The sequence below is a fragment of the Calidris pugnax genome, unplaced genomic scaffold, assembly GCF_001431845.1.
Source record: "Calidris pugnax isolate Ruff unplaced genomic scaffold, ASM143184v1 scaffold188, whole genome shotgun sequence".
In the NCBI taxonomy this organism is placed as follows: domain Eukaryota; kingdom Metazoa; phylum Chordata; class Aves; order Charadriiformes; family Scolopacidae; genus Calidris; species Calidris pugnax.
Window position 1 is genome coordinate 2,031,065 of NW_015091257.1, and position 14,834 is coordinate 2,045,898.

Genomic DNA, 14,834 nt, shown 5'->3' on the forward strand with positions numbered 1-14,834 from the left:
TGGAAAGAGGAAGAGGGCAGAACAAGACCTAAAATTAATACAGATCATGGCACAATCAACAAAAGTAATGTCTCAAAACAAGTTTTTCAAAGAAATTAAGATTTTAAGTATATTCAGAATTCAGTCTTGTAATTATATATAATTCTGCTGCTGCTTTTAACTCACTCTCCAATACTCATAATGCTGTGGTCCTAGTTTTTCAAGGAATACACATAGGATGCAAGGCATCGCCCTCTCTCCCCCTTTAAATAACCTAAAAATGCAGGCTATGATACCTAACTGATCAAAAATTACAATCCTGGCGTGAAGATCTGCATGCTTGTAGCTTTTGTGCCATCCTGTGATGACACAATGCAATAACCTGACGGTCAAGATATCAGCATTAGCCCTGGATCACTTTGCTTCTGCCAGTCTGTGCAACAGCCAACAGAAGATGGGCCAAAACCTCTTCTCTTTGACACCACTGAAATTGCACCACTACATGTAAGAGCCAAATTTGACTTTTTTCCTTGGAAAGGAAAATGTGTTCCTCGGAAGTCTGCTATGACACAATATGCTAAAATAGTCTCCTCTGGAGTTTTTTCAGTCAATCAATAAAGTAAGCGTCCTGAAGGAATACTGAATACATGTTTTTGATCACATGGAGACCACAGCTCCTTCTGAGTAACTGCCTATTTAACAATGGTTTTTGTGGAAAACAATAAACATACCCTGTCCCTGCTGAGCAATGATAATCAAATAAAATTGAACTTTCACTCCACTACAATCTTACAGTAATCTAAAAATTGAACAATTCCCCCTTGTCTTCCTTCCCTGTGTTCTCTAACTCTATTAGAAACAGTCACGGTTTATAGTATGGCTCACTACAGCAAAAGCAGAGGTAGAAGCAAACTGCAGGATTTTTTTGCAGAGGTCTGGTCCCTCAAGTCTTTTAAAGACTTGACCCGTCTTCTATTTATTGATACAGCACAAATGTCTGCTATTCAAGTCAATAATAAATAAATAAAGACATAGCATAACAGTATCATTAAAAATAAACACTTGCTGTTTTCAAAGAAATTAACATGCCTGCACCAAAAGCCATGCCACACTAGAAGAAAAGGAGACAAAAAGGAAGATTTGCAGCTGAGCATTGAGCGATGAGGCAGGGTAGCCAGCTGTATGCAAGGGTGTCCTGAAGAATATGAAAATGCCTAAGTGGCAGTGGGTTGGTTGTGCTGCAAGAACTGACGAAAAAATATCACACTTCTGACAAAAAGATGACCGGAGAGTAATACACATGAAGATTCAGCAAGAGACAACAGGGAGAAAAAGAGGGAAATATACTAAATCTGGTTGCAGTGATAGATGACCACAATTCAATGACAGATTGAAAAGTAACCCTGACATTTTCATCCTTTGATTACCTTCATCAACATTACATCTAGTCAATTCTTCACACCCATTATTTCCATATCTCTGAAGATTTATCACTCATCTTTGAAAGGCACTATTTCATTTTGTGTCCTCTAGAAGCAATTAACTAAATCCATCTTTGGAATCTTGAGCATTGTTACTGCATTATTGCTGTGTTTTAATCAAATTCCTCAGAAGTGATCTGCCATTAAGTATAGATTCATCATAACATTTTATTTCAGGTTTGCTTTGGATTTATTATCATGAAGGAGGCCACAATAACATATCAACGTATAAAGAGACTTATAGGATTCAACAATGTAGGGTGCAGATGACATTCAATATTGCTCTGTAAACGTTATAATCAAGCAGCATATAGTGTTACAAAGAATTTTAAAACTCATTTATTACCATGCTATGCAGTAGCAAGCATCAGCTACAGTTAAGCTCAGAAGACTAGCTATTTGTGTGCCAGAAAATAACAAACTACATTTGTATTTAGCTTAATTCAGCAGTGTTTTCAGGGAGAGTGAGGAATCTGTTTTTCCCACAACAGATTTTTTTTTTTTTTTGTACACTGCGCACCTTAGGAAAAGGACTAGAAAAATAACAATGAGAAAAATACAGCCTCCTGCTTCAGAGCACAATAGATGTGAATAATCAAGAGTCAAGAGGGAAGAGAAAGAAAAATTGCAAAAGATTCATACAAAGTCTCATGAGATTTGGTCACTTTCTTGAGCTATTAGAAAAAATAATTCAGGGACTTTTAGGGAAAAGTAGTAGGAAATGACTATGACTTCTGTCTTAAAGACAGCTGTTCAGTGAGCACCAGCAGTTGAATTAATAGGTGTACTTTGGTCTGAGAGGAATCATTCTTTTTTCGGTCAAATCACTTTGCATATATAGAAGCTTTTGTGCCAGCAGGTTACTAAATGACATTATACATGTGTCTCTGTGGGCAAATTAGAGGAATATAAGGCAAGATTATATATAAGATCCTTTTAGATGTGACAAATGAAGAAAAGGAATAACATGACAAGTGTTAGGGTTAGTTCATTTCTTTAGGAAGGCTAAGCAAAAGGGATCTTTTTCAGAGGTTGACATTATATATATTTTTTAATGTAAATATAAATAAATACTCACTAATGGATAACAAGATTAGTTTATGCAAACCTCTGACTCCCCTTTCCAAATTACAGCATCAGCATCCAATTCAAAAGGCACCTAACACCACATAAATGGGTATGCCGGGAAAGATGTACAGTATCAACCTTGATGCAGTACTTTACAATCAGGTTAATAATATATGAGCATGCAACTAAAGTGGGTCTACTGGAAAGATAAGCTGATCAACTATCTTAAATGCATCTTCTAATTCAGTGCCTATTTTTTTCTTCCTCTTTTTTTTTTATGTCCATTTTAGGGGGAGGGTTTATAAAAAGAATTGTAGGCATATAATCATAGAAAATCTATTCCCAAGCTAGCTCTACCTTTTTTTCTGGGGAAAAAAAAAAAAAAAAGGAAGAAATACCAAGAGAGACACCATTTTTTGATTAAAAGGAAATTACACATTTCCTCCTTAAAACTGATTTCTCTTAATCACCTCTCGTTCATCACACAAACACACAGGTACCACTAACTACTTCTCTTCATATTCCATAATCCCTTACTGCCCAAGGACAACCTGCTTTCTCTGTCACATGAGGTAAAAGTGAAGTCCACTCCACTTCACCTAGGCAATTAACTTGCACCCACATTCTCAGTGCCTAATGAAGCCTGATTAGGGGACTCTGCTACTTTCTTCAGTTTGTTTTCAAGAAGAGAGCTAAGTACTCTGGAAATCCTCCACAGAAAGACTAAACTGAGGTGAACAATATCTCAATCTGAATTTAAGTGCATGTTAACTGCCCAGTGTAGCTGGCTTGGATGCCACCTCAAGCTCCTTTTTCTCTTCACCAGTAGCTGTCGCTCATCTGCCAGAGCTTTCTGCTCTGTAATGCAGCTCAACGCACAGCTTTCCAAGTGTGGCAAGTCACCGTCAATGGGTATGAGCCAAGAAAGACCAAGAGACAGAGCTCGTCCCCAAGAACAAGTTTGCAAAAGCTGTTTACCAAAGTGCAGATTGGTAATCTGTTCACCTGTGCAATCTGTTCACCTATTTTCACTAGAAAACACGGTCTCCAAGAGAAACAAAGAGCTCTGACAGCAAGTCAGTCAAGAGGGCAGGCAGGTGACATTCACTTACATCCAGAATCGTAACAGATGGGCTTTCAGGCCAAGTCATCCTACCTGTAGAGAGAATGGGAAGAACACTTACATCCAGAATCATAACAGATGGGCTTTCGGGCCAAGTCATCCTACCTGTAGAGAGAATGGGAAGAAACAGGCTCTCTGCAATGAGTTATCTTCTAATATAAGTACTGCCAGTCAGAGAGGATGTATCACTCTCTGGAGAGTCACAGATCTCCCACAAGAAAGGATGACTACATAACTTCACAGGAGTGCAGTGCATTCTTTGGATATATCTAGCCTAGCAAATGAAGTGAGCCAGGGAGTTTTCTGGTCTGAAGGACAAGTGGCATGGCACAGCTTGTTTCTCTATAGATTAATTTATTTCACAGCACAAGTATCTGCACCTAACCTGCATAGTGGGAATGGATCTGGGATGTGCTAACCTCCAGACAGTACCCAGCATCATCTGGGAAAATGCTGGGCCAAATCCATGGTAATGATTATCACACAACAGGTGCATGCCTGAGCTCAGACACCGTGCTTAAGCACAGAAGTCTTAACATTCTACAGATTATCAAGAGAGTCACAACTCTTAAATCTGGCAGATCCATAGCTTATGGGGTCCTTTCAAAAACAAAATTGAGGGTCATATCTATTCTGCAAGTTCTGCACACATCTTTCTATGCAAAGTTCCAGTTGTTATCCAAATAGAAAGCCAATTTTACATGATAGGAAATTGCTTAGAAAGGCCAAGTGTTGTTATCTGAATAGCCTAGGAGGTCAGAAGCTAAAGCAAATCACTGCTGGTGCAAAGAAACACAGACATGTCATTGTGTTATATTACAAAAATTAGACCTAAGTTAATCTTTTTTTATTTTAATGAATAACAAGACTTACTGCATTACTCAGTACTCCCATCTTGAGTTGACATATTTTAAAATTCAGAATTTAAATCCATTTTTGTATTTTCTATTATTTTCAACTTCAATATTTCAGTGTATTTTAAATGGCCCAGTGGCATCGGAAACCACCAAGAAAAAGCTATCTGCTTACAAAATAACTTTTGCTTAAGTAGAAATATGGTTTCCACCAGTTTACCATTTCAGTGTATTTTAAAAGGCACAGTGGCATCAGAAAGCACCTCTGCTTACAAAATAACTTTTGATTAAGTAGAAATATGGTTTCCACCAGTTTACATTTTAGCATTCTAAGTTTGGCAGATTCAATTTCTTACTCTTCCAGACTTATTTCCCCACTGAAAAACTTGAGAGGGGCTCAGATTCCCAGCACAGCCAAGCTCAGCTCCTGGAAGGGGAAGCCCTCAACTCTTTAATTCTGCATCAGCCCAGTCCCAAAGAGTGGAGGGCCCAACCTACCCGAGCTTACCTGGTGTGTGAATTGGATTACACCTCAACATTTGAGATTATAACTAAGCAATGAGGTCACGTGCTAACCCGATGATGGATAAGTAACCACCTGAATGGGAGATGTTAAAATATCCCTCATGAAATAGCCATGTGTGACCCAAGGGAATGAAACTCTTCCTTTCAAGTAACCTTAGGGTTAACAGACCAGAAGAATGTGATAGTGGGGCTATCTTACATCTCAATTAAAAGAGCAAGGGATGAGCTATTTTTAAATCACATGGATTTGAGCCTGCTTTTAAAGGTTATCTTCTCTGTCCTACATGTATTTCAATTCAGGACCCGCACAAAGTCTACCAGAAAAACCCTCCATTGTTTGAACTCTATATAGAATTTTACATGCATTAACCTGCTGGGTAATATTAGTTAGTGCTACTAGAGATCAGCTCTGTACCAGTTCAGCACAGTTTTCTACTTACCTTCAAAAAAGCATGTTAAGGAGGAACAATAGGTGAAATTCATGCCAACATTAACTAAAAACTGAGCATCTATTCTAGGACAGTCAACTCCTCTCATTGTCTTCTCCATCCCATTTCCCTCTGAGCACTTCTAGACAGGCACTTCTGGAGGGCCAGTCATCCTACTGTCTTAAACACGTGTCTTAGAACAAAAAATGCTTCTCTCTGTTAAATGGAGCTCTGATGATCAGCTCTGGCTGGATGCTGGTCACACGCTGGATAACCTATTTAAAGCTTGTGAAACAAGTTGTATTCAAGGACCTAACTCCCACTGATACAGCCATCCTGTACTGAGCTCTGTACTGATATAACTTCACAGCTTCCAGAAACTGTACTAACTGCACCAGAGGTACCTCTGGCATCTCTGCAGAGCGCTGTATTGTGCCATGGAGACATACCCATGAACTAATGAAAATTCAACATTCATATTAGTATAAAGAAAAAAGTCATTAACTGCTATTGAACTGCCAATTACCCAGCATAACTGCAGACCTCCCAGCACAGCTGTTTTACCTTCCCTCTCTGCTGTATGCAATATTACATTCATATTGCAGGTTACATTATCACAGCAACCTGTAACCGGTTCCTAACTGCTGAGAGAACAAATTATTTTGCCAAAATTATTGGTTCAAATCGGTAATAGTGAATAATGAATTAGACACGCCTAGACTTGGGGATTTTTTCCTTGGATTATCTGTAGTTATAAGGAACTGAAATTCAATTACAAATATTAAATGAACTCTCCTTTTGAAATTATTCTTCTTCCAGCTATTTTTTATGACTCTGTGTCACATGGGAGAAAAAAGAGTTTGCCCTGGATAAGCTAAAACCCCTAATGGTAGCTAAATATTACTCAACCTCTTCAACTGAAAGTTTATATTATCCTTCAGTATTGACGGATTGCAGTTGATAGTACCTGAGTTAAAATAACTTAGATAATAAAATCTTTATTAAAATGAAAATTATGGGGGAAAGTGTATCATTACTAAATGATCCCAATGCTCTGGTGACACCTAAACAAAAAGTGTCCTTAGACTCAGGAAGTCTCAAGCCACAAATCATGGGAGGTTACAAGGGTACACTAGAGAAGTTTAAACACATTTTATTCTTCCCTAAGTGTCCACTACCAGCCAGTATCAGAGTCAGGACTCTTGGCTGGATGGATCTCTAGTCAGATGTGTCATGGGTGCTTCTCTGTTTGCCCATTGTCTTCTGCCATGCATGAGTCTGTCTGCCGTGCCTTTATCCAACTGCTAAGTTTTCTGTATGACTACAGACATTAAATTATCTGAATAAGTGCTCAGTGCATAAATAAAAACCTTCATATAAATATCACTCTTTCTTTTCTCTTTTTTTCCGTCTTCAAAGGAACGGGAAAAAATGCTAGGCATATAGTAGCTATAAATCCATAAAGTTTCTGTGAATTTTTCACTCCTGCATAACTTAAATCAGCGTACTTCTTCACTGCTTGGGCATGATAAAAGGTTGGCAACAGAAGAACCATAAGAAATGTACTTATGGTTACATGCACAGAAGTCCTGATCTTGCATTTTACAACTCTTTTTTTATGATCAGCATATCCAAAAGGACACACATGCGATGCCGGTTGCAATCAATGCAAAGATACTGAGAACATGATGAAGATACATACACAACAGTAGTAACTAAAGACATCTCAGATGGTGTGGCATACCTTTATGACACTGATATACATTACAAACAGCCTATGGGAGACTCCTGATCATCTTGAGCACCAACACCAGACCAGCAGGGGAATCTGAAACCACACCAATACACACTTGCGTGTACAATTCAGCGGAGCACTGACAGAAATGAAAATTAAATCAAAGCACAGATTCACAGAAATATAGTGCTGGAAAAGATCTTAAAGCATCAGCTATCCCAGCCTCTCCAGGGGCAAGAGCAACACCCTTGGAAGAGGTATTTTTCTAGTCTCTTCTTGAAAAACAGCAACAAAGGAGATGCTACAACAAATATAACTAGCTGAAAACTAATCTGAAACCAAATAATTAATTTCTTCAGGTCTTACTTCAAATGATTCTAAAGAGCAGCTGATCATCCTCCTCCTACCACCAGCTTCCTGCATTTATGTCTTCTCTCCATCCTATTTTTCAGTGCTAAACAAGCCCATTTACTTCAACATCGCCTCGTATGCCCTGTTTTCTAATTATTTTAATTAGAAACATTTGTTTTCCTTCCTTACACCTCCTGCTCATTTCCATCTCCCTGAAACCCAGTTCAAAAACACTGGACAGAGCATTCTTGCTCAGGCTTCACTAAGGGCTGACAGAGAAATTCCTCTGTCTCATGACACTTCTATTTATGTACCCAAGAGTAAGACGTGTCTTTTTTTCAATTGTATTGCACTTGTGACTTGGATTAATTTTTTCACTTGTTTTAGACTCTGGTCTAGTAAAACCTCTACATCCTTTTTTTCTGTGCTGCTGCTTAGCCAATTCTTTCTCATTTTAAATACTGGATTCTTCCTCCCTTACAAAATGTAGCACTTTGTGCTTGCCCCTTCTTTATTTAGGGCCACTCCCCTAATTTCTAAACATCATTTTGAATTCCCTTTTTGTCCCCTGAACCGTTTGTGATTATTCCAAATGGATGTCATCACAGATTGTATCTATTTCATCATCCAAGTCAGGATGATTCAACATTGGCAGCTGGAGTTGGCTTTTAAAAAGCCTATTGCCACCTCCCAGCAACATAAACTACCTCCTTTTCTCTGCATAAGCAGGTATTTTTTTCCCCTCTACAGCAGCTGCTTTCCTCTACAGATAAGCAGAAGCCTTTGTCATCAATTCCCTTGGCCAAACAGGAGTCATTCTCCTATCACACTGTCTGCAACAAGCATTTCTCTCCATCAACAGGAACTAGGAAACACGACAGGAGTGGGGAGAGGAGTGAGGCAGGCTGGGGGAATTCATGGGTACTGTCCTGAGGAAGAAAAACAAATAGGGCCAAGAGACAGAATTAGAAGAAAGGATGCTCTTGTTGCCAGCTGGCAACTAGAGGGCAGGTAACCTGCTAAAATAGACTGTCATCCAGGAGCAGTACCCATTGCTGCCACCTCCTAGTGGATGCCTGCTGGCTCATCACCAACACAGTGAGAGTGCATACACTTTGCAGGGCTATGCTGGCCTCAGGAGATGCTTCCCCACTCAGGCAGTATTTCTTTTTTCTTCTTCCTGTTGGTATTTTTTTTCTGTCCACCAACACATACAAACATATATAGATATCTATACACATACACAAAATTATTTATATGGTCTATTTGCCATATCTATTTAGTATGATATACTAATCTCCCTATGTACATTGAATTCTAAAATATACAAAAGCAAAAATCAGTATATAAAGTTATATATTCTATTCCATACTCTTGTGATTTGTGGTCAAGTCATAAGCACTGCACACATTAATCTTCTAGCTAAAAAACTTGTGTTTGCAATAAAAATGATTATGTAATCACTCTATTAGTACAACTCATTTAACTTCTCCATCTGAATCTTCAAAGCAAAATATGTCACAACCCAGTTGTGATTTCCTGCATGAGGTAACTTTGAGATTCTATTTTCAAAGTATTTATAAACTAGCTGTTTATGGTAGGAAACATAAGCTACGTTTATGATAGGAAACATAGGTCATGTTTCACTGTGCTTTGCTGCAGCCACTCGAAGATTCACTGAATTATCTTGGCTCTCTCCATAGCCATTCAGGAAAGACGGACACCTCCCAGAAAGATGAATCCTTCCTTCTTAAAAAAACAAACAAACAAACAAACAAAAACCCACACATGTATCTCTTACACATTAGTGTTTATCTCCTCCTGATTCCAGAGGGAGCCTGGAGGATGTGCTTTGGCTGGACACCTAGGGAACAATTCACTTACCTACGCAAGGGTGTCTGGTGTTATTTTTGGATGCCCTGGACTATGCAGGACCCCTTCACAGGGCTGGCAGGTACAGCACAGGATCTCTGTCCCCTACCCTTCTGGAGAGACAACTGGAATCCAAACGGGACACCTTGAGGCACTAAAAATATCTAAGAAGCACTACTGAAGTGTCACTTTTAAGATGAATGTTTCTCTGGACTCAATCACCTGTATCAAGAAGAATAAGACTCAGTTCTTTAAACTTCAGGAGCTGGTGTCATGTCTAACACGTGCGCAGAGCACACAGACACGGCAGAGGGCTTGTGAGAGATCTACACCAACCTGGACTGGAAATTGGAGGGCAAGTACGATACCATGAAAAATGACAGTAGACACCTTTGCCTATGCAGCCACATTCTGTTCTAGATCCCCGTTAACTACGGTTGTAGAATTTAGCAATCCAGCTCACATTTAGACATCTAATTGTATACAACTCAATTTACATGAACTCAATACCATCCCATTTTTTAGACATCTAAGATGTTACAAATCTCATCAAGAAGTATGAAGGTTCTGTACCTTCAGTACTTCAGGTGAAATATGAACTAATTCACTTCAAAATGATTATTTATGCACCACTATCTAAGGAAAGTAGACAATATTTGCCCTCAGTGAGTAAGAACTTTAGTTGACCTTAGAGCAGCAACTAAACCACAGTTTGTAAGAAAGACGTCAAAATTGCTTTAGAAAATCAGCAGGCACCCAATGAAGTCCATATGCGTACTTGCAGTTTTATAATGGAACATATGTAAAAATAAAAAATTACAGTGTTAGCATAGAACAGATTACATCTTTTTCAGAAAAAACAACTCGTAAGTTTTATGGTCTGACTTTATGTCAAGCTAATTTTCTAAGTACAGTATTCTCAAAACAGCAGGATGACTATGTAGCCAATGATGCCTCCTGGGTTTTGCTGGTTTGAGTTTAATTTTATTGAAATTAGAGCCTGTGAAAAACCCTGGAAGAACAGCTCTGAAGTCCCCTCCACACAAAAAGGAAACACAGACAACATTTTAGAAAGCAGTAGCACAAGTTTCCTTTCTTAAAGGAGATCGAACTATTCTCTGCAAAACATTCTCTCTAAGGAGAAAGGTTCACTTTCGCACTGATCCCCTTGTTTTCTCCACCCGCTTTAGAGCTTTACCTCCCATAAACTATAGCACACATCCTAAAATGATGGGAAAATGAAAGCACAGCACCTTAGTCCTCCAGCTATAATGATGAGTTTAAAGAGGGAGTTATTTTGAGACTCAATGTATTGATTATTTAACTTCCTGAGGATAAAAAGCTACGGGAGTATTTGGGTGCTTGAAAATTATATGCCTGGAACTAAGGCATTTGATTCACAGACCTAATATTGAACAAGAATCAGACTATACAAATTCACCAACTGTGGATACTGTCCGATTGGAAACAGGCTGACAGACTGGTGAAAAAGTAGAGAACTATTTATTTTTCAATTCACATCATCTAAGCAAAACATACCTCTAAAGCACAGAAGGTAAAGAACACAATCAACCCCAAAAATGTAAAAGGATAAAGCTAAATTCTTGAAATCTGGCAATAGTAATCTTTCATATTCTTTATTTATAAAATGACTTAGAGCATTTTCTCAGTATTATGTCTGTTATTATTGATTACTATTTTGTTTAGAGAGCTACATTACTGTACATTTCACAGGCATTTACAGCAGTTTTAAATGCAATTATTGGAGGTATGCACAGAAATAGGTAGATGGTTAAGTACTCCATTACAGGTATAATTTGTGAAATAGGTAAATAATAATGGGAAAGCACGCACAGGTGAATCAGGGAAATAAAAAATACGGATATATGTATACGCATATATATGTGCAGGTCATTAACAGACTGCAGCTCTTCCTTGAACAATGCACTTCTTACATGCAACTTCAGTAATTCATTCTTGCTACCAGACTTGTAACTCAAAAAATAAACATAAAAGCTTATTATTTTACTTCATAAATGTTTAGAATTTTCAGTATGATATAAATAGTATAGCAAAGTAACAATTTCGATAATGCTACCCAGTGTATTATGTTATGAGATCCAATTGAAACTGCTTATTTAAAAGTTTTCAGTAAAACAATCCAATGCTGTGCAGTTCTGATACTTGCATCAGTCCTGATTCAGTTTAGCATTTCAGCATCAAAAGTAAAGAAAGAAGTTAACTGTTCAATGTAATCTGAGAAGAAGCAAATTGCTATTCAATAAGTCTGTTCTAAAAAACAGCTACAGGTAGCCTGGATGTACAGCGGGCAAATGATTTTTAAAAATTTTCAATAGAAATACTAAAAATACACAAACACTTTTTTAAAATGCTGGAATGCCAAATGAATAACTGGTAACTGAATATTCATAGAGGACTATATTGTGCATAAGCCTACAGTTTGATTAAGAATAGCAAAGAGTATGATACAAGCTGTAATTCTTGTTACAAAGACTTGTCATCATATCCCTGAAAGCTACATTACAGGCTGCCTAGAAGACAGTATAATAAAACTTGCTGTAATAACTTTTTATTTATATTCATAAAATTGAAGAATGTTAATTCTCTGGTTATTTTATTTTTAATATAGAGATGAATTTTAACAAGCTAATTTATAAAAGGTTACACCAATGTCTAGATTTAAATCAAAGGAATTAATGTCCATACTACTACAGTTCATAGAGAGAAATTCTTGTAAGACATTTCAATAGTTGATGAGGCTAAAGGTCAATGCTCACAATATCTGCTTGGAATTAAATGAAAGAACATGTCAAAGATCAAAAGTTTAGTTGGTAGCCAACATGAAGTTCAACAGCTAGGGCTGATGTAGGTCTTCAAACTAATTGTGACCTTTTTTTCCCCCTCCAAATTACTATCTTAGAATGTATACTTCAGTAATTTTGAAAAGCTCCTTCTGTTCATCCTTATTCGTTGTTTCTTGATATTTACTCAAGAATCTTTGAAGATCAGAATAAAGTTACCTGAAACAAGTGGAAGCAATCAACTCAGGCAATACTTGAATATAGCTGTGCTTGCTCAAAGATTGACTTCTTTCACAGGGAGAAGAGATAAGCTCTAGTAGTAAGGTGTTTGCCAACCAGAAGCCCTTTCTGCTCATTTTTCCTGAAGTAAATTAACACAGTTTTTGTAACAATAGTTCTTTAGCAATTCCCTTCAGAAACACGCATTTGTTTCTGTTGCAAGATCTGTACTGATATTTTTCAGACTTTGCATTGCCGCATGAGAAGGCATGGAAAAAACCTATTCATTTCTTTAGAGCTCTGCCAACTAATGGGTACCAGCGGGCACTGACTTGTGGGCCAGCTAGAAACTAAAGCAATTGGTAGGCTGGCTCAGTGTTAGGGAGAAAGGGATGGCACCCATCCTCTTGAGGAGCTCTTGTCTTATTCAAGATCTAATTATCTAGTCTAGCAGTGCAGCAAGCAGTCTAATTACTTACTTCTCCTTATACCGCTGCTACAGTAGGTTGGACAAGTTGTTATTTAAACCTAACAGGCTTTCCCACAGCTGGGGAGGGAAACACAAAAAGCACTGTACATCCTCTCATTTTCTTTCCAGTCTCAGCCTGCCCTTCAATAATATTTATTGCCTGTATGGCACTTCACATACACAAACTGTTATGGATTAATTTAACGCATGATGTGGTGCTTCTCCGAGTATGGAGCATAGCCAAAGGTGGGGAAGGTGGCAGTGGGGATAGTGAAGTCAGACTTTTGAATTACTCTTCAAAGGCTCAGCTTCTAATATCTGAGAAGCAGTCCTACAGGTACAGAAAAGCCTGTGTCTCTGTAGCTGCCTGAATTTGCAAGAAGCCTAAAATAGACTCTTATAAGTAGGAACTGCCGCATTTGTCCCTCTTGAAGGAGTAGAAAGGAAGACGTTGGTGGCACTTTTAACAGCTAACAGGCAACTGTATCTCTGTTAAAACCATTTTTTAAAAGACTGGAAGTAGAGCAAAAAGTTTCTATCTCACAACTTTGAGTAGACCGCATGAAAGAAAGGGCAGGATTAATGAAAATAGACGGCTCAGGTATAAAGCCAAGCTATGCTACCTCGTAACAACACACAGAAAGAGGGGTAGTGCTGGTGTTGGTGTTATTTACTGAAAGAGAGCTGAGCTTCCAAACGTGCAAATTACTACTTTTAATGCCATAAAGGTAAGTACAGCATTGCAGAATAGGCTGATCTTTGGCACCAGGTTTGCAAAAGGGAAAATCCGAGGTACAGGAGGAACGAGCGGTTTGCTCAGAAACATGAAAAATCCACCTCAGATTTAGGATTAGGACAAGAAACAGCAATCCTGTCTTCCAACCCCAAACTACCAAACTGCACAGACGGGGGGACCGAACCGCAGAAACACACTAAACACCTGCCTGGTCCTCAACGGCCCTGACAGCCCCCCAACAGCATCACTTTGCCAGGCGAAATCACAATTCCTCCAAAGCCCATGGGCAACCGCGCCTGCTTTTGATGCCCAACGCTAATTAACACGATCGCACATGTACAGAGTTTATCCCCCCGACAAGCCGGGTTGTTGGGAAGCCCGAACCGCACCAGCAGCGGGAGGATGCCGACAGCCGCGGCCCTCCGACACCGGCAACCCCCGCCGAGCGCCGCCAGCCCGCTCCGCTCCGCACCCCGCCGGTGCCGGTGGCCCGGGGGAGCCCAAGCGAGCTCCGGCTGGCGGCGACCGGGAGGGGAACGGGGAGGAGGAGGAGGAGGAGGAGGATAAGCCGCGAAGGGCCTGACAACCCCAGGCTCGGTCGGGCCACGCACACCCACGGAGGAGGATGAGGTTTTCCCGAGAGGGGAAAAGGAGGGACGGGGGGAAGCGCCTCTCCGGGGCAAATAAAGTTTTGAGGCGGAGAGGGCAGCGCTCGGTGCCCCGCTCGGCTGCCCCCCGGCACGCCAGGATGGGGGGGACGGGGACCGGGCTGTAGCCCCCGGCGCCGGCCGGGCTCCCCCGGCTACTCACCATGTTGACTTCGGAAACCATGTCGATGCTGGCGATGTCGATGTTCATCCCCACGCAGACGGGCGGACCTGCGGGCAGAGGGGACCGTCACCCGCCGCCGCTCCGCCACTCGGCGGGCCAGAGGGGCCGCGGGAGCCGACTCCGCCGGGCAGGAGCGGCGGGTAGCCCCGGGGAGAGCCGGGGGTGGGGGGCGTCCGTGAGGGAAAGGGGGCTCCGGGCGGAGAGCCCGGTCAGGGCGACTCACCTCCGAAATCCGGCCGGAGGCGGATGTCGTAGCCCTTCAACAATTTATCCACAGTTTCTTTCACGAAGGACATGTTGCCGGGATCGTTCACACTGTGGGGGCGAGAGAGATGAGGGAG

General features: G+C 40.2%; 1 protein-coding gene across 1 annotated transcript in view; it reads right to left on the bottom strand.

Annotated features, from left to right (window-relative positions):
- The window catches only part of GABRB3 (gamma-aminobutyric acid (GABA) A receptor, beta 3), a 113,833-nt gene extending 99,031 nt beyond the window's left edge, over positions 1 to 14,802 (bottom strand). Inside the window, exons 1-2 of the mRNA XM_014960317.1 lie at positions 14,717 to 14,802; positions 14,473 to 14,540 (exon numbers count right to left, since the gene is read on the bottom strand). Coding sequence (XP_014815803.1) covers positions 14,473 to 14,540; positions 14,717 to 14,789 — 141 coding nt within the window. The 5' untranslated portion in view covers positions 14,790 to 14,802. The remainder of the gene's footprint in view (positions 1 to 14,472; positions 14,541 to 14,716) is intronic.
- Between the last annotated feature and the right edge of the window lie 32 nt (positions 14,803 to 14,834).